This window comes from Adiantum capillus-veneris, chromosome 26, assembly GCF_014529385.1.
Source record: "Adiantum capillus-veneris isolate H3 chromosome 26, ASM1452938v2, whole genome shotgun sequence".
Classification (NCBI taxonomy): Eukaryota; Viridiplantae; Streptophyta; class Polypodiopsida; order Polypodiales; family Pteridaceae; genus Adiantum; species Adiantum capillus-veneris.
The window spans coordinates 103,452,964-103,480,544 of NC_140956.1; the positions used below are offsets into that span (position 1 = coordinate 103,452,964).

The following is a 27,581-nucleotide window of genomic DNA, read 5'->3' on the forward strand; positions in this document are numbered from 1 at the left end:
CCTGGCGGGTCAGACGAGGATCTGGTGGAGTGGTTGGAAGATACTAAGTCTATGCCTTGCTATGGAGTCTCTATTGAATCTTTGCCAAAGGATACACCCTATCCCATATTTTCTACAACATCTAAGCCCAATGAGCCAACTGAGCAAACAGCCAATGTAGAAGACCTACAAGAGTTTCCACACACCTCAACCTCCACCCCATCTGTGTCTGACTCTCCGGCCAAGCCCTATTCATACTCTATGTCTGGTGAACTACCCTTCACCAAGCCGCTTCAAGGCGACTTACAACAAAAAGATGTCAATTTCAAAGGGGATGACATTGATGTCTCTCTACTCCTAGACGCGGCAACTTCTTCACCTACAATGCAATATTCAGCAGCGCCCTTTCCAGACCCCACAAAGGGAGCAAACTTCGGCATTTCTGATACCCACCCGGCTCTGCTAGGCCATGTGCAGCGCAAACGTGTATCTTTGATCGGGTCTAGGTCACAAAACAAGATCCATGTAGCCCCTTCTGCAGGAGCGGACTATGATTTTTCAAGAGATTGGTTTGTACAAACTCTGTTTTTGTGCTTACTCTTTCTTGGCTTCACCACCCCTATTTATCCCCTCTCGCCCCTACCCACCCCCTCCCACCCTCACTTGCCCCTACCCTCTCTCACTTGCCCCTACCCACCCCTCACGCCCCTACCCTCTCTCTCTCGCCCCTACCCACCCCCTAGACCCTATCCTCACCCCTCGCCCCTACCCACCCCCTCCCTCTCTCCTCGCCCCTACCCAGTCCCTCTCGTACCTACCCACCCCGTCCCTCCTCCTAGCCCCTACCCACCCCCCTCCCCTCCTTCCTAGTTCTCACCACCTTATCCCCTACCCTCCCCTCCACTCTCAGTGTTAACAAGATACGAGGCATTGATAAATTCACCGGCAGAGTTCCAATCAGATTTTGAGCTTGCCTTGAAGAATACCGAAAAATTTTCGCGAATTCAAAGCTTGATCTAAACCCGGGAGCATTCTGGTAGCCAACTCTTCGCCTTTTGGCCCATTTATAGTCGCCTTGTGACTTTCAGGCTTTTGTTCATGTTGGGGCATTCTTCAGTTTCTGCTTCTGGCAGATTCTCTCGTTGCAGGGTGTCTGTATGTAACAGACTTGGACACTCCAAGTCAAGCATCAATCGCGACAGCACCAAATAACCACTTCAAACAATTCACAGATCACAATAGATTTGCACTGGCTCGGCGGAGTTCCGTGCCTAGAGATATTGGCCCCAAAGACTGGTGCCCCTTTTGGTATTTCTTTTTGTATTAATCAATTTTCAAAGTACGAGAGCAGTTAGGGTTTCACTCTCAGAATTCGTGTCCAGATGCTCCGAGAAGTGAGACCCTCACCACTTATTTAAAGGTTACAAGGGATGCCCAAAAGCAGAGCCCCAAAAGCTTGAAAGCAAAAGCAGATTCTCTCTCTCTCTCTCTCTCTCTCTCTCTCTCTCTCTCTCTCTCAATCAGAGCCAGTAAAAAGCGAGTTCTCTTTTTCTCTCTCTTTCTCCCAAATCATAGCAAAAAGCAAAGATTTACGTCGCTCAAAATTTCCATTTTTTTTTTGACCTCCGCGATTTCCAGAAATTAGGGTTTTTGGAAAAAATTAGGGTTTGCAGGAATTTTAGGGTTTTTGCTGTCTGTAGCCACGTCATCACTTTGTGACATACCCCCCTCTTGAAAGCATTGTAATCGACCGCGATTATGCCTGCAAAACTGACAAAAGCCATAAACCGTCTTAGCAGACACTGACTGTTAGTACCTACGTACTAGGAACACACATCTAGCACATGTACAAAATCGACAGTCACATCTCACGACATCACAGGACATCACCAGACATCACAGGACATCACATGACATTGAACATTCATTCGGATCTGAGACCGTGATTTATCGGCAATGTTGCTAGCAATCACATCTAGGTCCAATCGGGATCTCATCGATGTTCGATTGACTAACCCCTATTGCAACCATGTCTGTTTGAGATCAAGTAGACCAAAATGCTGCAGTCATTTCGTCTATCAGTTCCTGCAGTCAAAGAAGTGAAGAAACAAATCAGTATCATTATCAAGAATTCCATTTCATATAGTCATCCAGCAGAATACTGTCAGCTCTCAGTATCCCTGAAGCTCAAAGAGACATCAGTGACTTTAGTATCAAAATCAAGGTATCTGTTGACAAAGGAGCGGAGTAACTCCCCTCTTGTGCATCCCAACTGCACCAGATCTTCGGCTAAGCTGAATGTCTGGGTTCTGTTTGGAGTAGACTATGCTAAACCAAAGCATCAAGGTAAAGTTTCACAATCCGAGGAGTATTTGCTAGGTCCTCCTCCTCCATCCACTTCGCATCAAATGCAGGAAAGTTCTTGAACTTACCAAGAACCGCCTTCGGACTTACCTTTCTTCGTATCCTTATGTGCCAAAATCTGTTCAGGAACAAGGATCTCCGCGTTTTCTTCCACTTCGGGTTGCTCATCAGGCTCCCCATCATGAGGCACATCACCTTTAAAAGGTTTCAAGAGACTCACACGCACTGCATTGTGATCCTCCAAGTATCTGGCAATTTCAATCGGAAGGAGACATCATTTATCTTTTCAGTTATCTGGAAAGGTCCTTAGTATCGCATACTAAGCTTTGGAAAAAGCCTCTCCTTTCCCTTTTTCTTTCGTAGGCGTGCCTTCTCAAAACGTAAGAGCACCCAATCATCCTCCTTCAATTTCATGTCGCGACGATGGTGATCCGCTGCCTTTTTCTGTCGTTCTTGAGACTTCTGCAAAGTCTCGCGAACCTTGGCAAAAGCCGTATCCAAATCTCGCGAATATTCATCCGCTTCAAATATCTAATCTTTCGTGCTCAGGAAGGATGGAACCTTCGCAGCACTTTCAACAATCTCAAATGGCGTCTTCCCCGTCGAAGAGTGTATTGTGTTATTGTAGGCAAATTCCACCAAAGGTTAGTTCTTTTCTCATTGAGTCTTTTGATTTGAGATACAAGACTTCAATAAATCTGAAACCACTCAATTGGCAATCTCAGATTGCCCGTCAGTCTGCAAGTGGAACGATGACGAGAACTGCAACTGCGTGCCAATGTTCTCCCAAATTGCCTTCCAAAACAAACTCATAAATCTGGGGTCTCTGTCGGAGAGAATCGTCTCAGACGTGCCATGTAATTGGAAAATCATCGTGATCATTCTGTGTTGTCGGGAGATAAAAAATGAAATCCATTTCAATATTTTCCCAGGGGCGGGTGGGTATGGGTAAAGGCTGTAACAATTCTTGTGCCTTACGCCTGTCAAACTTGACCTTCTGGCATACTGCGCACAAACTCTTCCACATCCTTTTTGAGTCTCGACCAAAAGAAGTATCTCTCTACCCCTTCATGGTGGTAGCAATGCCGCGGTGACCTGTAAAAGGTGGACAGTGGCATTCAGTCATAACCTTTTCCCGCAACGGTTGTGTAACGCACAACATAGTCTTTCTCATCAAGTAGCCTTCCCGAAGGGAGTATCCAGCTACTGTCTCTCCATCTCGTATCCGTGTGAAAATATCTGTAAAATTTGTATCTGTGGCATACTGATCGGCCATATCCTCGAAGCTCCTATGATGTATCGCGGAAATAGCCAAAACCAACGGCTTTCGAGACAAAGCATCTGCCACCACATTCTTCTGTCCCTGCACATGGACAATCTGGAAGTGAAACTGTGACAAGATGTTCGCCCACCGCATCTGCTTTTCCAAAAGCTGCTTCTGTGGCTAGAAGTAGCGCAAACTCTGATGGTCTGTAACGACAGTAAAATCCGCTCCGAGTAGGTAATGCCGCCACTGAGTAAGAGCATGGATAACCACCAAAAGCTCTCTCTCATAAATCTGTGTTGTCATCTCCGGCCTAGAGAACAATCGGCTCTCGTAAGCAATGACATGGCCTTCTTGCATCAAGACCGCACCTAGACTACGACCATAAGCATCACAAAATACTTCAAATGACTTCTGCAAGTCCGGCAAAGTCAAATCTGGTCATGTAGTCAATTTCTCTTTCAATGTCTGAAAGGCAGTCAGCTCTGTGGATCCCTACGAGAAAGGGACTCCTTTCTGTATCAAGATATGTAAAGGGGAAGCAACCTCTGCAAACTTTCGAATGAACCGTCTGTAGTACGAACACAGTCCCAAGAAGCTTTCAACTTCATAGACATTCTTCAAATCGGGCCAATCACAGATAGTGTCTATCTTGGCCTGATCCATTTGCACTCCTGTTGCTGAGACAAAGTGTCCCCAAAAAAATGTATCTCTAAAGCATATGATCTCTGTTGTCTGCTTCATTCTTGGAGAAAACAATGATATCATCAAAGAAAGTGCAAATAGCCTGTACTCTTGAAAAATCTTCTCCATCATCCGGTTAAATGTCGCAGGAGCATTGGTTAAGCCAAAAGGCATCACCAAAAACTCAAATAACCCAAAAGTCGTCCGAAAGGCTGTCTTGTAGACGTCTCCCGGCGCGATTCGGATCTGATGATATCCACTCTTCAAGTCAATCCTGCTAAAGCACGAGGATCCCTGTAACTTGTCGAGTATATCATCGATCCTAGGAATCGGAAATCTGTTCTTGATGGTGATTTTGTTGAGAGCTCTATAATCGATGCACATTCTCCAAGATCCGTCTTTCTTAAAATCCAACAACAGTGGAGAGCAATACGGTGAAGTACTACGCTGGACAAGACCCTTTTCCAAGAGGTCTTTCACTGGGTTCATAATCTCTTCATTTTGTGCTCGGCTCACACGGTAAGGTGGCCGGTTCGGTGGCGTGCTTCCAGGTATCAGGTCAATAGTCTGATCTTCAGGCCCTCTGAAAAACAATCGGCATGAGCTGGAGAACAATCTTGGCGTTCTTTTGATGAGGTCAAAACATATTCAACCTTTATCCATCGTTCAGTTATCTCCCAAAAGAATGAGTAAAGAAACTGAAGTTCATCAAGTACAATCTCTAAGCCCTTCATTTATCAAAGTCGCTTTCTCGGCCCGATAATCAACCACGGCGTAACTCTTGTGGTACCAAGGGATCCTGAGTAGAACGTCTTTCGTGTGCCCTGAACACCCTTGTCATTGCAAACGAAGTTTGCCAATGCTTGGTGTAATGGCAACATCCCATCCAGGTGCCAATCGAACTACCTCCGCCTGTGGCGTCAGTCTGTCGAGCGTAATTTCCAAATCGAGCCGCCAATTCCAAGTGAAAAGAAGTTGGCCTTGGCTCCTTCAAAAGAGCTTCCTGATCTTTCACTTTGCCCCAAAAGCGGCAAAGTTTGTACTTTCATTCATTAGATTCGGTGCAGGTCCCACGCCATGTGGTACCAGTTCTGTTTTTCTATTTGCCTTTTCTGCCACGTTCCTCAGCTGCTCTCGAACTCTCAGGCCTGTCTTCGTCTTTATCATTCTATTCTTTCTGTGCCTTTTTAGGGCACTTCGTGGAGATATGTCCCTGTTCCCCGCATCCAAAGCACTTCCCCTCTTTGATGAAGCGAGCTCTCTTCTCAGGAGTAAGCTTGGGTCATGCATCCTTTTTCTCTGGGTTTCTCTTTTTCTTTCTACTTTCATTCCCAGAAGGCTCGTTGTGTCATGGCCTCATCTGTGGGGTAGGTCAGACTGCCAGAGTGAATGGCAAAGCCCCACTTCGCATGACTCATCAACTCCTGAATAGAAGCTGACTTCTGTTCCAAGCAGTGATCTCGGATGTCTGTAGGTAGACCCAAGGTGAACCGCTCAATCTGTTCTCTGAACGAGATCTTCTTGAATGAAGAGGCGGGTAGAAAAGAGCTCCAGAATCTTTCACAATAAGCATTGATTGTATCTTTCTTGGTCATCCGAAGATGGTTCCAAGCAGCTCGTATATCTCGTTCATATTCTTGCATCAATCAAGAAGAAATAAAAAGCTTTTTAAATTTCATCCATTTAACTGGCGTAGTCTTGTTTAAAAGAAGCGTGGACCACCAAGTACGAGCATTCCCCTTAAGGTAAGAGGTAGCTCTCCGAATCTTGGAATGCTCTGAATAGCGTCGTCCCGCGAAAGCGATGTCAAACTGCTGTATAAAAGACAAAGCCTTCGAAGCATCTGAGTATCCTGAAAAAGTAACAAACTTGATCGAGTGGCCACCTTCCTTAAACTCTCGGACTTTCTTGCTTTTATCTTTGAGAAAGTCATACTGGTTGGCTTTGTAAAAATCTTCTTGTTCGCATAGAAGTTTCCATCATCAGAATCTGAGCTGTCTGTAGACGAGTCCTCAGTAGAACTGTCAGGCTCTGGGCGAGATTTAGCCTTCTTTGCCTTTTTCTTGCCCTTTCTGAAGCTTTGTTTCTTGCTTCGCTTTTTACCTTTTCTGTCTTCTTCGCTCGAATCTGAAGAGCTAGAAGAGCTGTCAGAAGAAGAACTGAGTACTCCTTCAAATCGAACACGCTTCTTCTGTTTCTTTGCCTTATCAAAAGTTGACTTACGACCCAAATATCCCGGGAAGTCAGTGCTTTTCTTCTACTTTTTGCCGTGCTTTTTGGCTTTCTTTTGCGTGTCAAAAAGCTGAGCAATCCGTGCATCAACCACCTCTTCTAATTCCTTCTCTGAATATTTCTTGTGAGCAGAAGGTTTCTTGAGAGTGGGTGTAGTGGTTTTCTGCCACTGCTCATGCACTTCTTGAAAAGAAGTCTCGGTCGTATATTTTGCAAATTTTGGGTCCTTCGCAAAATTGAGCATCATCTTCGTTGCATCGCCGATCAACTGGCGACGCTCCATCTCTTGCCGCTCCGCTTGAGTAGGCCGAGGCGGGCCATACTCTCTGCCGGAATCTTCGTTGTGATCCCTGCCCGCATCTCCAGATGCAGAGGGAGTCGATTGATCCTTGCGTGAAGCCATAGGTGCCGCGGAAAAAAAATTGGGGATCGGATTTCTCGTAGAAGAGAAATCCGCCGTGCTCTGATACCACTGTAACAGACTTGGACACTCCAAGTCAAGAATCAATCGCGACAACACCAAATAACCACTTCAAACAATTCACAGATCACAATAGATTTGCACTGGCTCGGCGGAGTTCCGTGCCTAGAGATATTGGCCCCAAAGACTGGTGCCCCTTTTGGTATTTCTTTTTGTATTAATCAATTTTCAAAGTACGAGAGCAGTTAGGGTTTCACTCTCAGAATTCGTGTCCAGATGCTCCGAGAAGTGAGACCCTCACCACTTATTTAAAGGTTACAAGGGATGCCCAAAAGCAGAGCCCCAAAAGCTTGAAAGCAAAAGCAGATTCTCTCTCTCTCTCTCTCTCTCTCTCTCTCTCTCTCTCTCTCTCTCTCTCTCTCTCTCAATGAGAGCGAATAAAAAGCAAGTTCTCTTTTTCTCTCTCTTTCTCCCAAATCATAGCAAAAAGCAGAGATTTGCGTCGCTCAGAATTTCCATTTTTTTTTACCTCCGCGATTTTCAAAAATTAGGGTTTTCAAGAATTTTAGGGTTTTTGGTAGAAATTAGGGTTTCTGCTGTCTGTAGCCACGTCATCACTTTGTGACACTGTACTTCTTCATCATCTCCTACAATTGCCTACATCCCTTTCCTTGAGAACTTACTATCTACTCTACATGCAGCTTTTTTTTTTCCGAGAAAAAGATCCTTCTATTAGTTAATGAAACTGCCCATAGGGCTATAACCACCTCTACTAGCGAGGGCTACAGTAATCATAAGGGGGAGACTCTCCCAGTGAAAACAACATATGTACAATGAGGCTAAATCAAGAGATGGGAGGAGGGAAAAGCCACACAGGTGGACGGTAGTGCCATCTCAGTGCACCTTGGACCATGGAAGAAAGGCCCAGGGCGCCAGGAAGGCCTCTCTATGCTCCCGCATGCGGTCGGAGCTGCCATGGAGTCTCTCTGGCCTCTAAGAGTATGGACCAGCTTTAGCCAAAGATCCCGAACAGTCTTTGCTGGTGGTATAAGGCGAGCCTGAAAGCTGCGGAAGCAACGGGCCCGCCAAATAAACTAGAGTGTCAAGCTGCAGATGAGCTCCCAACTCTCCTCTCTCTCACTGCACCACTCCTGTGGAGTAAGCTCTGTAGCAGGCTGGAGTGTAGGTCGACCCCTTGCATCACTATCATCCTGCTGGTGGAGGATAGCTCAAACTGAAATGCCGAGCCCTTGAGAGTGGACCAAGCAGCTGCCCCCCAAGTGTACTCCCGTGTCGTGGAGAGAGCTAGCATCAACCGAAGGACACGAAGCCAAACCTGCTGTGCCAAAGGACAATCCCAAAGACAATGGCGTTGACTTTCCACATGATGGTCACAAGCTGCGCATGCTGTTGAGAGACCACTATGTACAAGCGAGCTCCCAACTGCTGTAGCTCGATGTGCAACCAGTCACTGAAGCAAAGTCACTCACCATGGTTGTCTGGAGTCCCACAACCTCTCCCAAAAAGCTGACAAGAACTCAGCTGTGAGGCCCTCCTCCTGCCAATGAGGTGCTGCAGCAAGACGAGCCTCTCTCCGTGCTGCGAGTATGTGACGTCCTAGTCGAACAGTGTACTGAAAGAAAGGGACACCTGGATGGTTGGCTGAGGCGAAGGGGTCCCGTCAAAACCACTCTCTAGGATCCCATTGCACTCGTGCCAGTGGGAAGCTCTCCCAAGCCCACCGCCTCGAGTGGCCAGTCTCAAGAGTTGCTGGGTCAGGATCTATGACGCAAGTCCTCCCACAAATGCCCACAGCACGGATCCTCTGAAAGTAGCACTCTGCAACCTGTGGGGCCTCAACTGAAACTCGGTGTAAACGACCCTCACCGTGTAACTCGAAAAAAAAGAAGGTACATTCTTTGAACAAGCCCGAACTTCGATGAGGACCTCCATTCGCTTGAAGGCCCCCATTCATCTGGGCGCTGCTGACTCGAGAGGTGTGAGCCACTCAGCTGGTACTGCCTCTGTGATGTCCTGGCACATGCTGTACACCCCTCTCTTTCCCTGTAGCTGGATGCTCCGAAGCTCCTCTGACAAGCCTGAGAACTGTAACCAGTCACCTAAGGTGTGTGCTGGACCCTCTGCCATGGGACCCCAAGAAACATGAGGCCTACTACCAACCAAGTGGCCTCTCTGAGTGCTAACCATGGGGTTCCAAACAAGGGGCACGCTCCTCCGTGGTGTTGCTCCGGGCCTCTCCTCAAATGCTCCCGAGTCCGAGGAGCGGAGCAGACTCACAATAAAACGGTCCTCCAGTCTCCTGCTCAAGCCTACTCTGCGCATCTCTGTGAAAATCCATCTGATCGAAGGTCTCCAAGTGCCTCCAGCCTGAGGCACTCTAGCACTAAGCCGCTGAAGCAAAAACTCCTTCCAGGGCTCCTCCCCTGGAAGCAATCCTCTGACAACAAACTTCCCAAGAAGGGCTGTGCTGTGCTGTGCTGTGCTGTGCTATGCTGTGCTGTGCTGTGTCGATGATCCCCAACCCCCCCTGAGAACAAGGAAGAGTGATGACCTGCCAGGCCACTTTGGCCCGGGCTATCTGAGTGTCGCGCCCTAACCAAAGGAAGTTCCTGATCAGCCTCTCTACCTGGCTGATGCAAGAACTCAAAAAGATCCAACAAGATGTGATGTACCACATAGTATCCAACAACACCTGGTTGGCCACTACAACTTTTCCTGCCAAAGAAAGTCGTGCCGAGCTTGAGTGTAACAGCTTCCCCCTGATGGACAGGAGGAGGGGAGCAATCTGCTACTCAGGAGACAAGTCCAAGCCAACGTGGCAGCCCAAGTATCGAACTGCAGTCCCTGGGGGAATCCATTTGAAACCCTCACCTCGGAGCCAATCACGCATAGGAGCACTATCAACCGAGAAAGCCACTGTCTTTCTCCAGTTGATCCGTGCGCCTGATGCACAACAGAAGGTCTCAAGAGCCTGCTCACACCTGTGAAGGTTGGCCTCCTGGCCCTCCAAGTACAAAGCTGAGTCGTCTGCAAAGCCTGCTCACACTTGTGAAGGTTGGCCTCCTGGCCCTCCAAGTACAAAGCTGAGTGCTAAGCCTCGTAGATCAACCGGCCGTCAAGCCAAAAATCTGATCATCGCCTCAGCATAGAACAGAAAGAGGAAGGGGGCAAGAGGGCACCCTGTCTGACCGAACGTGTGAGCATGAAACGATCTCCTCTACCACTTGGCAAAAGTACCTGATTGTGTGCCCGTCTGTAAAGAGCTGACACGCCTCTGATCCAGGCATCTGAGAAGCCCATCCTGCGAAGAGTGCCCTCCAAAAAGTCCGAGTCGACTTTGTCGTAGGCCTTCTCAAAATCGGGAAGAAGTATCACAGATCCTCACCACGGAGGTGAGCGAGGGCAGAAGCCTCCCAAAAAGTAAAGATGTTGTCAAGGATACTACGCTCCTTGACAAATCTGGTCTGTGTCCCATGTGTAATGCTCTCTAGAGTGGCTGAATCCTCAAACTCAGAGCCTTGGCAAGAATCTTGTAGGTTGAGTTGAGGATGGTGATGGGCCACCACTGTTGAATCTCATCCAAGGAGCCACCCTTCAGGATGTACTGAAAAGCGCTGCAGAGATCTGAGCCAAGCAAGTCCCAGTACTCTAAGAAAAAGTTGGGAGTCAAACCATCCTCACCAAGACAGCTACCACGGGGGAGTGCTCTGAGGGCCACATGGAGCTCCTCCAGATAAAGAGGTAGCTCAAGCCTCTGGTGCATCTCCTCGGTCACTAGACAAGGCATCTGTGCCCAAACTCGCTCTCTACATGCATCCTGACGCTCTGACTAAGGCTATGCTGACAGTAGGTCACGGTAAAAGTCAGTAGCAACTGCTCGCATGTCCTTTGGCTCTGAAGCAACCGATCCGTCAGGCCTCCTCAACCTATGATCAAGGACATATATCCTGTGCTGATAGTTGAGGAGGGGCTTCATAACCAAAGTGGAAGTTGGCCATGCAGAAAGAACTTGATTGCATCAATAAGAATAACACTTGGGAGTTGGTTCCGCGTTTTGCCAAGCGGAAAGTGATTGGTGTCAAATGGGTCTACAAGACCAAGTACAATTCTGATGGTTCTTTGGACAAGCACAAGGCATGACTCGTTGCCAAGGGCTTCTCTTAGAGATAGGGTGTGGACTATGACGAGACCTTTGCACCTACTGCGAGGATGGCGAACATTTGAACAGTTTTTGCCCTTGCTGCCTTTTTCGGGTGGCCCATTTTTCAGATGGATGTAGTTTCGGCTTTTCTCAAGGGCGACTGTCACCAGGAGGTGTATTTTTCCTGTTGCCTTCCGTAAATAAGTACTAAATATATTTATTTTATTTTTACTTGTTTGTCCCGGAACCCTTGAAAAGGTGCAAGTGGACATTGCATGGCCAGTGTGAAACGGCTGTAGCCAAATGGGTTTCTCACATCGGGGATCTAGGTCGGTCAGACAGGGACTGCCCGGGCCAGTTAGCACTGAATTCTGATGAGTATGGAAGCTCGTGTGCGCCAAACTGGAATTTGGACCACTCGTCAAGTCACTGCAACTTTATAAGTTGAAAGGGGCTAGTAAATTAATCCACATTGTAGATGTTGGTCAAATGGTAGTCTTCAATGATGGTCAGGAGACCGATAGGGATGCCATGGAAGCATCTCCTAAAATTTAGGGAACTGGTATTTTTGACCGGAAAATGTGTTCGCGTCATTAGCTCTGGAATGACAAGGGGAACATTTTATTGCTCTGCTGCCAAGTCAACTGACGCACCGGTTGAGATATTTTTAGCAGGGAAAGCCCAAACTCGGACACTGGGCGACGTGTCAGCCTGTGAGCGATTCTGTCACTCTTGGAGGCAAAAACGAGCTGCATATCAACAAAGGGGGCGCCATTTTCAGCCTCAGGTGGATTGTAGCAGGTACAAAAGCTATGGAATGCTTACCTTGCCCTCTATGCACAGTATGGTGATGGGAGTGATGCTCCGCACGCTACATACTGCTCTCTTTCTCCCCTACGTACAGTATGTTATGCCCCACTAGTGGGTTTCTCATTTGACCTATGTACAGCTATGGGGAAATATGCTTTCATGCCGAGGCAAGAGCCTCTTTGCGCAGGAACCGGTGTAGCTAGCTGCTGCACCAAAGCAGGTCCACGAGAGGGTGATAACCTCTCGATTGCGCAGTAAATTCAGCACTGTTTGCTTGCTGTTTTTACTCTGTTTTGAGACTGTTTTGTGCCCGGGATGCTTCCAGAATCAAGGGGCACCAAGCCCAAGGTGCAGGGAACAGTGTAGGGACTGTCGTGTGCCCAAATCAGGTCAAAAACAGGACTGAACCAGAAATTACAGCGACCTGGAATTTACTGTTTTGTGCTCCCGACGGAGGGATAACGCCAGTGGGATAGAGTCCTGAGCTTGGAAACTGATTCGGGTTAATTTCGGTATCGTTATGTTGCCGAAATTTTGCCGAATATGGAGCGTACTAGCTGGATGCAGGTGTTATCTTCCAAGGACTCTCTTTTTTGTAATTCCCTCTCTCTAAATTAAAGAAATACCGAAAGGGGTGCCAGTCTTTGGGGCCTACAAGGTGTCAGTCTCGTGTGCGCAGTGACATTCTAGTCGCTGGACGCAACTGTGTTCTCTTCCCTTCTCAGTGCTCTGTGTAAAGTTTACAGGTAATTGAAATAGTACCGCCCTCTACGTTGTACGGGCCGGTTATATGGTTCCATCGACGGGATAGTCACTTTTTCTTCAAAAAGTGCAGCGTGGATTGTTGTAGATGAAAGCAACACAGAGCTTGTCGATATGGCAGAGAAGAGAGACCAAGTACCTGAAGAGGGATCTTCCTCACATGGCACAGAGAAAATTCCTTCAACTCTTCAAGAAGAGGATAGGTTGTTTAGAACTCAACTGCGTTGTTGCATGGACATGTTTCAACAATTGGCTAACAACCCAAGGATGCAGGAATTCTTACAGGCTCCGACACAGGGTTTTCAGCCTCCTACACAAGGCATGACTGAGCCGTTGCAGGAAAAGGAGATTTCCAATGCGCAGAGGACTCATGATGCTCGAGGGAAAGCCCATGTGGTTGAGCAACTAGCGGTGTCCAATGATCCAAAGCAACTTGCTTTAGCTGGACAAGAACCGTTTGTGAATGGTCAAGGGAGCAATGAACAGGCTATGTGTCAGACCCTTCCATTACCTAATACTTATCCTGGTTATTTTGGAGGTGGTTCAGTGTTTCAAGCTATGGCTGTCACGAGGACGTGGCAGTTATTAACCATGTCACAAGGATGTGGCAACTGCTAACCTTGGTTGTTGGTTTCTTTCCAATGGGGTTTATTTTATTTGTTTTGAGACCCTCTTTTTGAAGTAGCAAACGGTCGGACATTGTATGGCCAATGTGAACGGTAGATTCACCCGCAGACGGGAAGTGGTTGGCACTAGAATTCGTATGGTAAGAGGATGTCTAGGCTCAGAGCAAGATCATATAGGTCCCCTCGTCGCACTTAGCAAGTTGGTGGATACTAGGAAGTGAACTCAATTAAGGCGTAAAGTCAAGGTGGGACTACCAACAAAAAGTATCCGACAGTTGGGCCACATTGCACTTTTGGATGCGGTCCCAATGAGGATAGATGGTCAGAAGACCAGTGGGAGCCCAACAGAAGCATCTCCTAAAATTTAGGGAACTGCTATTTTGGGCCGTGAAATGTGTTCGCGTCATTACCTCCGGTATGACTAGGGGAACATTTTATAACTCTGCCGCGAAGTCAACTGACGCGTCGGTTGGGATATTTTTAAGCGGCGAACCCGAAACGGGAAAATGCTTGTAAATGCGCCAAGTGTCACATTGTCAGGGACTTGCCTCTTCCAGAAAAATGGACGCTGAATTTTTAAGCTGGGATGAGCCTCCTTTTGCATTTGTCACAGGTTAAGAGCTATGGAGTGCTTCCTTTCCCTCTCATGTACAGTGTGGTGCTAGGAGTGATGCCCTGCACACTACACACTGCTCTCTCTCTCCCCTACGTGCAGTTATGTGATGCCCCACAAGAGGGCTACTCATTTGACTGATGTACAGTTGTGTGGATTCATGCTTTTGTGCTGAGGCAAGAGCCTCCTTGAGCAGGAACAGGGGTAGCTAGTTGCTGCTCCAAAGCAGGCACTGGTGAGGGTCATAACCTCACCATACAGGTGCAAAATCAGCGCTGTGTATGCGCTATATATTTACTGTTTTTCAGCCATACGGATGCCAGGATCATTGGGAGTCGTGCCCCCCTGGCAAAGGACAGTTAGGGGACTGTTTGGGGCTGAAAACAGGGCAAAAACCAGTAAATACAGCGTGCTGAATTTACTGTTTTTGGACAGGAATCAGAGGGTATACGACAGTGCAAGCGAGTTCCAGCAGGGGAATTGGTTTCGCGCAAGTTTTGGGGTTGTTATGCTGCCGAAATTTGGCCAAATCAAATGGTATCTAGGTGGATACATGTGAAGGATTCTTAGGACCTTACCTTGTAATTTACCCTCCTAAAGAATAAAGAAATACCGAAAGGGGCGCCAATTTTGGGGCCTACAGGTTGTCGGTGTCTGCTCGGAGCATTTTAGGTACCGAGCCGTGTGTGTATGCAAGTGTTAACTCCCGTCGTAGGTTCTCTCTGCAAAGTGCTCTGTGTATGTGTATAAAGTAAAGAATTTCGGGTGAAAGCCAACGCCTACCACCCTACGGGCCGGTTTCAATGGCTGGACCTTCCACAGGTTATATGCCAGGGAATGTGTTCGGGACAATGCAAACAGGCATGGGTAACCCTATGTACGGGAACATGGGTGTCCAACCAGGTTTTCAGGGTGCCTATGGCCAGTTTCGAGTGCCTGGAACACAATTTGGTATGGCTGGTTTTTCACAGCCATACGTACAAAATGCAGATATTACAGGGAAAACAGTTGATGCGAGTGTTGGAATGAACACTCATGGAGCACCACTGTTACAGGCACCTGTTTATGATAATGTGGCTCCTTTGAGTCAGCCTAAGGATTACAAGGAAGGTGGGCAAGGAGTGAAGTTTGAAACTTTCAGAGGAACTGAGGACCAATTAAAGGCTTTGACCTTCATACAACAGTTCGATGCAGCTTATGCTGGAGGCAACTTCATGGAATCTTCAAAGATACGCAAGGCTGCCACTTTCTTGAAAGGGAATGCGCTTCAATGGTGGACCGCATTGTTGAATCAAGGTCAAGCCCCAACAACGTGGGTCCAATTCAAACAGCTTTTTGCGCCTGCATGGTTGACAAACACTTTTGAAGTGGATGTGATGACAGAATGGCACGAGTTGAATGCTAAACAGTGTGCGAACTTGGAAGAGTACAATAAACGGTTTTGGGCCGCACTGTTGCCAGTCACCTCTTACAAGTTTGTGCCTTTGTCAGAACAAATTGAGAAGTACTGTTGCGGATTGCCCAAGAAAATCAGGGACTACTGCACAAAGACTACTATCATGAATATGTTTCAGTTGATAGAGAATGCAAGAGTGGTCAACAATCTGTCGAAGGGAGATTCCGATGGATTTAATAGCCACAAGAAAGGGGCCCAGGGCAAACAGTTTTCAGCCTAGGGCAATGTTGCAGCAAAGCCTTCTGAGTCTCCTGCAAAGAAGCCCTCCACTGAAGAAGCTGATACGTCCAAGAAGCAGTCTAAATCTTCTTCGGAACGAGGACAAGGACAAAAAAGGCATTTTTCCGGCAAAAATTTTCAAGAAAGGAAAGCTCTTAGGGAGGCGAAGAAATGCTACATTTGTGAATAGGAAGGACACTTTGCAAATGAGTGCCCATAGAAGAAGTCACAGGATAAGATTTGCAGCAGATTCAGCCCTAGTTGGTTGCAGAAGATAGTCATTTTCAGCCCTCGAAAACGCAGCCAAAACAGTCATTTTCAGCCACCCAAAACAGCCCAAAGATTAGCAGATTTTCAGCAGTTAGAAGACCACAAATTTCAGCCCTAAAGTCGTCGTGGTCATCCCCGTAGTCGTCATCGGCATAGTCCCAAGTTGCATCAGTCCATTGCATCCGCATTGTACCACTTTGTGCAATCTTAAGTAGACCACTCTCGCCGACGAGAGTGGGGCCTTCGGAGGAGGGTTTTACAACGTCTCTGGTGTCGTATCTCTCTTCTCTCTCTGTCTCTTAGTCTCATACACTTGCACGCACAGTGTCCATTCACTTTGTTTGTGATCATAGCATTCTCTCATTAAGAACGGAAGGCTCTCCCTTCCATAAAAACAAAAGAGCCCTTGAGCACAGTTCTGAGCACTCATCTTGAGCAAAGCGCAAACAATCATTCCGCTGCACCTAACATTGGTATCAGAGCTTCGGCAGCGTTCTGTATCACTCAAGGAAAGAATCACAAGAATTTTTTTTGCTTGTTGCGGTTGCACGAACCCAAGTTCTCTTGGGCGTGTCGATTCCTAATCGTGTTTTTGAAGAGTGTCAGGAATCCCAAGAAAGAAGGGCTTGTCCAGCGTCCCCTTGTGTCTCTTTTCACTCATTGAGAGCGGACCGTGCACTTAGCGGCCGGCCAATTGATGTGAGGTGGGAAAAAGCAACCTTGGTGTGAGCGCAAGGCCGCCAAGGGGTGCGCCCACGGAAAGGAGTAGAACTTGGATGAAGAGAAGATCCTTCTTAAACGCGGTTTGCAAGCGAAAGAAAACCTCAAGATCCTCAAGAACCCAGGTTCCTCGTGAACTTAAGAACCCAAGACCCCCAAGAACCTAAGTTCCTTGTGAACTTAAGAACCCAAGACCACAAGACCCCACAAGAACCCACGACTTCAGAATGATCATCACTTGAAGCGGAATGTATACTTCGCTTGGAGGTGATGAGCATGAGAGAGGCAAAGAAGAATTTTCCCCACCAGGAGGTTTTTCTGACCCTCCCCCTTCCCCATCTACGACACCGATTGCACTAACTCCAATGGAGGAGTTGGAGCTGTTGTTTATGGAACAGAATTCATAACGCGAAGCAAGAAATGCTGCAAGAATGGCAGCCATAGTGCGTGAGCGCGAGCAAGCACGCTTGGAAGCCAAAGAACGACAAGCCAAATTGGATCGTGAGCGCGCAGAAAGACAAGCAGAGAACAAAGCAAGACAAGCAGAATTTGATCGAGAGAACAAAGCAAGACAAGCAAAATTTGATCGCGAGAACAAAGCAAGAAGGGAAGAGTTCTTGCGACTCTTTTCTCAAGCTCAGACACAGATGCAAGAGATTTGGGAAAAGGAGACTCTCTCAGTCTCTTCTTCTCCAAAGCATGACACATAGGATTTGCATGGTTGTGTGAAGCATGATGATTTGATTGACAATGACTTGCAAGATGTTTTGATTGACAATGATAAGCACAATGATTTGCATGATGATAAGCATGATGATTTGATTGCCAATGACAAGCATGATGATTTGCATGATCAAGATGTGATTTCTCACAAGCATGATGAGCTGCATGAAGATGATGTGATTGTTCACAAGGAATCAGGATGATGTGTTAGTGGATGCTTTTTCTACCGAAGCTAACCTCGTTGTAGATTCCATCAACCACGAAGAACCGACCTTGGCTTTCGAGTCGAGGTCCAAAGAACCCCCACAGGAGGATTCGATCATTCAGGAAGAACCGATCTTGGCTCTCGAGCCTAGGTCCAAAGAACCATCACAGGAAGTATTATGTGTTCGCATGATTGATACGCACGCATTGTTCGAATGTTTCATTCGTGATCCTTTCCTCTATTTTAGTCAGCATCTTTATGTGATCCCTTTTCGTAGGCATGACATATTGTATGTTGAGCACGTTTCTCTCATGGATGAGCATGAATGTATGCGGATTTTTCATGAAAAGCTGAAAAGTATGCATTCAAGGCAGTCACATTCCCTGTCTCTTCCTTGGCACGACACAGTTGTAGAAAGAGCACATGAAAGTATGAGCACCAAGCATGGGCATTTCGATTGCAAATTGCCTCAGTTGATTGATTTAGATCATAAGAGAAAGATTCGATCTCATTGTTTGCATGTGTTTGATGAACGGTTTGTCACTCCATCTCTTTGTTCATCTACATTGCATGCACAGTCTTTGAGGAAGACAAGATTTTTTCCACTCACTTTACATGGAATAGGTATGTTCATGGTTTTGTGTTGGAAGTGGTTTCAAGAATTTTCAGCCATGGAGATTCTTGAAAAAGGAAGAAGCACGACTCTAGACGAAGTTGAAGCATCGAAGGAGCCACAAAAGACTTTGTGTCGCTGTCGGCGCGGCCCAAAGAAGCAAGCGTTGCAGACCTTTATGAAGTTCAAGTACCGCACGATCCACACCTCAGAGTGGGCCGGCGAAGAGTCCCTTCCAGGATTCCGGTTGCTATTGGCGATCTCCCTTGACGCCATACAGTTCGGTACCAGTACCTCACTTTGAAAAGGAGGGGATGTCACGTGACACATCCAGCCCTATGTGTGCGTGGACAAGCTACAGCATGATCAGGGTTCAATCAGTCCAGTCAGTCTAAATTAGAAGTGATCTGGTACTTTTGTGAGTCTATTCGTAGACCGTGCATACCCAGTCACTTAGTGTAGATGCATATCCTCTGGTTGCACACAGCGTGATCATCAGAATTCCCATCAGAATCCATTAGAATCAGTTAGGGGATTTTTCCAGTGCATTTATCCTATTTTCCCTATTTTTGACATTTTTCACTTATTATTTTTAAGTGACTTTCCAACAAAAGTAGGTAGGGCAATTTTGCTAAGTTAATATATAAGCAAACCCAAGTTAGCACTTTCTGGCAGAAGAGGCAGTAGGAGGTGCCCACTCAACAGACACCTTCTCAACAAGAACCCACTGTACCCCTCAAGCCTTCGCGATTCCCTCTCCAAGCCTAGCGTTTTCAGTTTCCCCCATCAACCATAGCCCGGCGGTTGTAGATTTGCTTCATCGCCAATCTCCCCATGACCTTGGCGTTTTCAGCCCTGCCAACATCGCCAACAATCCCAGATGGTCCAGCGTTTTCACTAACGCTAGGAGTCAGCCCAGCGTTTTTGGTTTTCAGCCCTTATCGCAGCAGATGAGCAGCGTTTTCAACACTTAAGATTTGCAGCAGATTCAGCCCTAGTTGGTTGCAAAAGATAGTCATTTTCAGCCCTCGAAAACGCAGCCAAAACAGTCATTTTCAGTCACCCAAAACAGCCCAAAGATTAGCAGATTTTCAGCAGCTAGAAGACCACAGATTTCAGCCCTAAAGTCGTCGTGGTCATCCCCGTCGTCGTCATCGGCATAGTCCCAAGTTGCATCAGTCCATTGCATCCGCATTGTACCAGTTTGTGCAATCTTAAGTAGACCACTCTCGCTGACGAGAGTGGGGCCTTCGGAGGAGGGTTTTACAACGTCTCTGGTGTCGTATCTCTCTTCTCTCTCTGTCTCTCAGTCTCATACACTTGCACGCACAGTGTCCATTCACTTTGTTTGTGATCATAGCATTCTCATTAAGAACGGAAGGCTCTCCCTTCCATAAGAACAAAAGGGACCTTGAGCACAGTTCGGAGCACTCATCTTGAGCAAAGCGCAAACAATCATTCCGCTGCACCTAACAGAAGAGGAGAGAGAGAGTGGACAAGCCCTGTGGGGCAGGCTTTGCACAATCTGCTAGACATGGGGGCGCCCCCCTCCCTAGTACAGGGTGTACACCGGCTGCCCAACTCCCAAATAATGGCTCACAATCCAAAATGTGGGAATAGGAAGAGACATTGCATAAAAAAGGCACCCCTCTCATAAGTGGCCCAAAATCTAGAAAAATGATGACACTTAGACCCTAGTAGAGCCTCACAAGGCTGGGTATAGCCACAAAGAAGGAGTATCTCACTAGATCTAGACGAGAAACCTATGAGACGACCTACTCAGCCCTTTCACCCCCTCAGATTCTAGGTGCACAATAATTCCAAGGATCTGGGGGCCACCAAAAGGGATGAAGGAATCTGAGAAGTCCAATCCACCACAGCATCAAGCACACACCTCTGAAGGGAAACTTGTAAGGCACTAGGATAGAAAATCCTATCCACCAAATAGCAATTAAGTGACCTGCCATCAGTGTCTGCCAAGCTCTAGAAGCCTCTATTATTTGTACAGACTATCTTTAGAGCTCCACTGCCTTTACACCATGTGGTGTGGGCATGGCATCAATAACTATTGTTTATAGTAAAATCTGACATGGCAGGTAATGCAGATGCTTTTTGTAAATCTTGAATTGTCAACAATCAACTGGTTGCTTTCATGACTAAGTTGTTTTTAACGGCTGCTTTGTGATTGCTTTTTAACAACCATGGATGCCAGCGTGCCAGCTGTATCTCAAATTGCGAGGGCTGTCTCTCCGAGCAATTGTATTGTATAAGGTTTTCTCGATATCAACAAAATAAAGAAGTAACGCCAAGGGCACCTATCGTAGGATCCAATCATCTCTGGAGAAACTCCATCTCTCACGTGTCTTTTGGAGTTGTTTCTCTTACTTACTGTTCTGCAGTTTCAACTCATGATTCAAGGCAGTTCAGTCCTTCTCTGCTTGACACATGGTGTTGGTCCAATTACAACCCATTTATGAGGACCCTATGTTTTAGGCTTGGTGGCCCCACACATTCCCATATTGGGAATTTTTAAGGTTGTAGGGCTTTGTGAGGGGAGTCGAGCTGCCCTCAATGACCAGCATGTTGGCAAGTAGGCCTGTCTCCCTTGTGAGCATCTTGTGTAGGCACCTTGTACCTCTTATTTCAAGAGTTAGCCCGTAGGGCTTGATTGCACACTCTCACATCTCTCTCTCTCTCTCTCTCTCTTGCGGTTTCTTTCTTCTTCCCGCCTCTCTCCTCCACCCTTGCTTTTGTGTCTTCGTCCTTTCGGCTGCACATTGAAAGGTCTGCCTTGATTTCTAGCAGTCCACAATTCCACTTTGGGCTTCGTAAACTCCCCAGAATTTGAGGTAAAAGTTACAATGTGCAACTAAAGTTTTAGACCATCAAATGAGTCCATATCTCCATAATGGCATACTTGTTGTGATGAGATGTGAGGCATGGCTTATTATAAGCCACATGCTGATGTTGGTGGATGGCCACTGAATCGTAATAAGGCAAACACCATGTGCAAGCCTATTATGCAAAAAGAGCTATCAACTGATAAAGCCTAATGTAAAGGACTTGTGCAGACATTAGGTCTTCCAAACTGGCTCAAAAGGTAACCGGCACAAACATTCCTAGGTTCTATAGACATTATTTGGCTTTGGAAGTAGGGTTGGCATGTCCATGTGGCACACAGAGCCAGTGTATATGTGAGATCCAAAAAGCTAGGTGGTTAAGTCAGATGACCATGTGGGGGTTTAAAAACCGAGATTGCAAATTAGCATGTGACTTGCTTGAAAGTCACTCTCACATGGAAATTGAGCCTGCAAATCAGCCAATGAGCTGCGTGAAAGGCACTCTTACGTGGGACAGGCCTGCTTTTTGGTGGGCTCAGGTTTTGGGTCGATGGATTTTTGTGCAAAGGCTCTTAAGAGTTTATGTAAACCCCACATTTATACCCGTGTGCGCCTGGTGTGTGTTTGTAGAGCATTTGTCATCCCCTTAGCTACAGACTGCATCCTCTTTATCAATGTGTAGTTCTACAGACTACACCCAGTACTTTTGCATGGGGATGTAGTTGTTGAACTAATGCAGACTGGGTTTGATGCTGTGGATGACTAGCATGAGTGACTACACTTTCCTTCTATTCCCCCAAATTTTGAGTTATCGAAGTGGTTACAGTTTGACCTTGTCCTTCGTAAAAACTGCATTCCTGTCTTTCCATTTGGAGCAGGAGGAACTGTTTTGTGCTCGAGTATATCAGGTCTAGCCCTATGGGGATGGACATGAGATTAACAAGCACCATTTGAAACGGAATAAGCATATGTTGCAAAATCGCTTAAATGACAGAAGTTGTATAAAGTTTAATATTTTGAGGTTTTTCAGATTTCAGTTAGTTTAATGAGCAATTCTTATTGTCGATTTTTACTCACTAATAAGATTTTGACAAGTTGTGTTGATGATGGACCTGTTTCGTACATGTAGCTCCATTATATGGTCCCTTTTATGACGTTTAACATTCAGGGTTTTACCATGTTTCATGTGCCATCTGTGAACAAGCTGTAACTTCGATCAAAACTCCCCTCATGATTAATGCACTGGCAGTCTTATGGAACAACAAAACCAACTTCAGAGTCTCTTCTCTTGCAGAGTCCTTGTTTGCAAACCTTGGGTTACCATGTTGCAGTTTTTCTTTTGTTTTTGGATTTGTTGAAGAAATGCATGAATATGATTGATCGCATGACATTGTCTTTGTAGGATTTTCTTTATGCCCTTGGATGAAGTTTGATGAGGCAGGCACCTCTTTTTCATGTCAAAGCGGAGGCGAGGTGTTGCTACCTCTTGAAAATGATGCTGAGATTTATGATGATTTGGGATCAGAGAGTCCAGATATCTGTACAGATTGGAACAGCAAGCAGGGGAATGCGTCTCAGCATGCAGGGGAGGTAAGTTCAGAGCAGGGGAGCAGTTTCTCATCAGAAGAGTCTGCTGATGTGCTCTCAAGTGAAGTGAAGCAAAGAAGAGGTGCCAAGAAGGCTGCCAGCGACAATGCGCCAGGTGTGGACACCAGGATTGAAATGCTACCAAGAGTAATGATTGTGGGGAGGCCTAACGTTGGAAAGTCAGCTTTGTTTAACAGGTCATTGACTTGCAGTTTAAGGTTTATAAGAGTTTTATTTAGAGAACTATTAAGAGAACTTCTCATTCCGCTTAAATATCTTAAGCAAATAGATGTGATGTTCTGTTTAGAGATGGAGTTCTTCCAAATCGTTTACCCACTTGTTTCAAAGGGTAGTGCGCGAATTTCAAAACGATATGAGAAGAGATCTTTCATAAGTTTTACATTTCACAGTTGTTTGTTGTTTGATGGGGGACTATATGACGTTAAGTGCATTCCTACCAATCTGCTACCTAACTGTTTATGTGTTTTTGTTGTTTGTGCATGCTATTTGGTATTATCTACAGTCCAAATTTGTCACAATTCTGTCATGAGTTTCTTCAAGATGTGCATATCGTATGTCTGTAAGGCCCTTCTTATGTGTGCAGCGTGGCCACAAGCCATAAATTCACAGATCTCAACATCTCATATTTGTACACTGAATTTGCAGGTTGACAAAGAGAAGGGAAGCTTTAGTTTACAACACGCCACAAGGGCATGTGACTCGGGACATAAGAGAAGGTGTTGCGAAAATTGGAGATTTACGCTTCGTAGTTTGTGACACGGCTGGCTTGGAGACTGATGCAGACTCTCAGAATGTTTTGATAAGGACAGCTGGGCTTACATCGGCTGCCTTCTCTCAGTGCCATCTTGCGTTGTTTCTTCTTGATGGAAGGTATTATAGTGTTTTCCATGCATGCCTGCACAACCACACATGCCAGTTTGGTACATATCTGATTCTTGGTTTTTTGTTTATATTCAAATCTGTTTAATTTTGGCTCCCTGTTGAATGTTCCACTTTTCTGTGATCATATTTAATTTCTGATCTAACAGGTAGGGCTTTTTATTTTTGGGTAGGTGGTCAGCCATTTTGATGTGCAGAAGAGCAGACTGCCTTTCTTTGTTTCTCGGGGGACTTGGGTGAGATGTACATGTGCAGCCAAAAGCTAGTCCGCACAGCTAATTAACACATATTTCTGCTTGCTTGATCTTTGTCTGAGAGAGGGGGCAGTCTGGGACTATTTCTATTTTGTCAGAGTTAGAGGAGGTTGAATTTGTTGGAGTCTTATGCTGAATGTTTCTCAGAGTCTTTACCGGGAGAACTCCCTAGGGAGCTTCCCTCCTAACAAACCCGCTTACAGACTTAAAGCAACACAATGACCTTTTGGCTAAAGGGCTTATCCAACCCAACTCTTCACTCTTTTGTTCTCCAGCGCTTCTTTTGCAGAAGAAGAGTGGATCGTGGAGGAAGTGTATTGATCACAAGGCCCTCAATAAGATAATCATAAAAAAGAAAAATCTTATTCCACGGATAGATGACATTCTTCGCATGCTATTTTTTTTTTTTTTGTGGAAAAAGATCCTTCTATTAGTTATTAAAACTGACCATAGGGCTACAACCACCTCTACTAGAGAGGGCTACATCAACCATAAGGGGAGACTTTCCCAATGAAGAAACAACATATGTACAATGAGGGCTAAATTAGGAGATGGGAGGAGGGAAAAGCCACACAGCTGGATGGTAGTGCCATCTGGACTCACCCCGGACCATGGTGAAGAAGGCCCAGGGCGCCAGAGTCGGAGGAACGCCTCTCTGCGCTCCCACATGGGGTCGGAGCTGCCCTGAAGTCTCTCGAACTGTTCCTTGAGAGTATGGATCAACTCCAGCCAAAAATCTCGAACAGTCTCCGCTGATGGCACAAGGCAAGCCTCGAAGATGCGGAAGTAACGGGCCCGCCAAATGAACCAGAGTGTCAGGCCACAAGCGAGCTCCTAGCACACCTCTCTCTCACTGCACCACTCCTGTGGGGTAAGCTCTGTAGCAGTAGGTCGACCCCCCTTTATCACTATCATCCTGTTGGTGGAGGATAGCTCAAACTGTAGTGCAGGGCCCAAGAGGGGTGGACCAAGCTGCTGGCATTAGTTGAAGGACCCAAAGCAAAACCCGTTGTGCCATAGGACAGTCCCACAAACAGTGACGCTGACTCTCCCAAGGATGGTCACAAGCTGCGCATGCTGCCGAAAGGCCACTATGTACTAGCCAGCTCCCCATTGCTGTAGCTCTATGTGCAACTAGCCACTGAACAAAGTGACTCGCCGCCTCCTGTCTGGAGTCCCACAACCTTGGCCAAAAGGATGACAAGAACTCATCTGTGAGACCCTTCTCCTGCCAATGAAGTGCTGCATCAGGGTGAGCCTCTCTCCGTGCTGCTAGTATGTGACGTCCCAATCGAACAATGTAGTGAAAGAAAGGGACCCCTGGATGGTCGGCTGAAGAGAAAGGGTCCCTCCAAAACCACTCTCCAAGATCCCACTGCACTTGTGCCAGTGGGCAGCTCTCCCAAGCCCCCAAAGCCTCCAATGGCCAGTCTCTAGAGCTGCTGGGTCAGGATTGATGACACAAGTCCTCCCGCAGATGCCCACTACCCGGATCCTCTGAAAACAACACTCTGCAACCTGTGGAGCCTCTACTCAGACTCTGTGTAGTCGACCCTCGCCCTAGATCTCGAAGAACATGGAGGGTACAGTCTTTGAGCAAGCTCGAACTGCGATGAGGACCTCCACGCGTGAAGGCCCCCATCCATCCGGGAGCTGCTGTCTCTAGAGGTGTGAGCCACTCAGCTGGTATAGCCTCTGTGATGTCCTGACACATACTCTCTCATGCCCTGCAGTTGCATGCTCTGTAACTCCTCTGGCAAACTTGAGAACTGAAGCCAGTCACCTAGAGTGCGTGTTGGACCCTTTGCCATGGGACCCCAAGAAGCATGAGGCCTACTGCCAACCAAGTGGCCTCTCTGAGTGCTGACCATGGGGTTCCAAACAAGGGGTTGTCTCGAGCGCTCCTCCATGTAGGTGGGCTAGTGCTGCTCCAGGCCTCTTCACAACTGCTCCCAAGAGCGAAGCAGGCTCGTAGCAAAACGATCCTCCAGTCTCCTGCTCAGACCAACTCTGCGCATGTGTGTAAAGATCCATCTGATGGAGGGTCTCTAAGGGCCTCCTGCCTGAGGCACTCGAGCTCTAAGCCGCTGAAGCAAAAACTCCTACCAGGGCTCCTCCCTTGGAAGCAGTCCTCTGACAACAAACTTCCCAAGAAGGGCTTTGCTGTGCTTGGTCTATGATCCCCAACCCCCCCTGAGAACATGGTAGAGTGATGACCTGCCAGGCTACTTTGGCTCGGGCTAGCTGAGCGCCGGGCCATGACCAAAGAAAGTTCTTGATCAGCCTTACAGCTCTGCCTGCCAAAGAGAGTTGTGCCGAACTTCAATGTAACAACTTTCTCCTAATGGACAGGAGGAGGGGACCAATCTGTTCCTAAGGAGACAAGTCTAGGCCAACCTGACAGTCCAAGTGGTGAACTGCAGTCCCTGGGGGAAATCCATCTAAAACCCTCAACTGGCAATCATGAGGCATAGGAGCACTGCCAACCTAGCCAGCCACTACCTTCCTCCAGTTGATCAATGCGCTTGATGCACAACAAAACGTCTCTAGAGTCTGCTCACACCTGTGTAGGTTGGCCTCCTGGCCCTCCAAGTACAAAGCTGAGTCGTCTAGAAACTCAACATCCAGTAGCTCATTGTACTGAGAAGAAGTATCACCAGATCCTCACCTAAAAGGCGCGCGAGGGCAGACGCCTCCCAAAAAGTGAGGATACTGTGCTCCTTGAGAAGACCTGTCTGGGTCCCATGTATTATGCTCTCTAGAAGTGATTGAATCCTCAAACTTAGAGGCTTGGCTAGAATTTTGTAGGCTGAGTTGAGGATGGTGACGGGCCGCGACTGCCGAATCTCATCCAAGGAGCCACCCTCCTTGGGAATGAGGTAGATCAAGCCCTCACTCATGCTATCAGGCATCTCTCCCGTGTGCAAGATGTACTGAAAAGCGCTGCAAAGGTCTGAGCCAAGCAAGTCCCAGTACTCCAAGAAAAAATTGGGAGTCAAACCATCCTCATCGGGACAACTACCTCGGGGAAGTGCTCTGAGGGCCTCATGGAGCTCCTCTAGCTGAAGAGGCAACTCAAGCCTCGGGTGCATCTCCTCAGTCACAAGACAAGGCATCTGTGCCCAAACCTGCTCTTTGCATGCATGCTGACGCTCTGCTAACAGTAGGTCACGATAAAAGTTTGTAGCAATTGCACGCATATCCTCTATAGCTCTGACCCGTCGGGTCTCCTCAAGTGGCTGACACTCGTGTGTGCATGACGGGGTCCCACTGTCTCAAAGAACTCCCCAGTCACTCTGTCACCCACATGGGTCCATTGAGACGCCTGTCGATGGAAAGCAAACTCATGGCGCCTCTCTTCTATGCTGGCTAGCTCCTGGCGAGCCTGCTGCAACTGCTCCTCCAACCAAGGATTATCTGGGTGGTGCTCCTGTATCCTTTGCAAGGAAGCAACGCCCCGTTGGAGACGCTTCTCCTCCTCCCTCGCTGCAGCTAGGCAAGCTGTAGACTCCTAGAAAAAGAAGCGACTAAGCTGAGCAAGTCCAAAGGCCACTCTATCAGCAGGGAAGTCCTGCGTGTCCAAGCCCTCTGTCCAAAGAGCCACCACTCGCTCTCTGAGCTGAGCCGAACAAGATCCTCTCAAGGATGCGTAGCATCGTGCTCCCCCTTCTTTGTCTATCTGTCACAGTGAGGATCACTGGTGCATGGTCTGAAAAAGATGTCCAAGCCAAAATACAAACTGACCCACCCAAGTCATTGATGTGGTCGCTGGCGTAGAAGCGATCTATTCGAGATAGATTCACTCCTCCTGTCACAAGACGGGCACCACGTGCTAATAGAAAAGAACAGACTGAACAGACTTTTAGCACTTCAAGAC

General features: G+C 47.1%; 1 protein-coding gene across 2 annotated transcripts in view; it reads left to right on the forward strand.

The window, feature by feature from the left end:
- LOC147423927 (GTP-binding protein) overlaps window positions 1-27,581 on the forward strand; it is an 86,387-nt gene that overhangs the window by 22,404 nt on the left and 36,402 nt on the right. For both annotated transcript variants that reach the window (XM_086500898.1, XM_086500899.1), the window contains 2 exons: window positions 22,366-22,747; window positions 23,217-23,441. In XM_086500898.1, coding sequence (XP_086357024.1) covers window positions 22,366-22,747; window positions 23,217-23,441 — 607 coding nt within the window. The remainder of the gene's footprint in view (window positions 1-22,365; window positions 22,748-23,216; window positions 23,442-27,581) is intronic.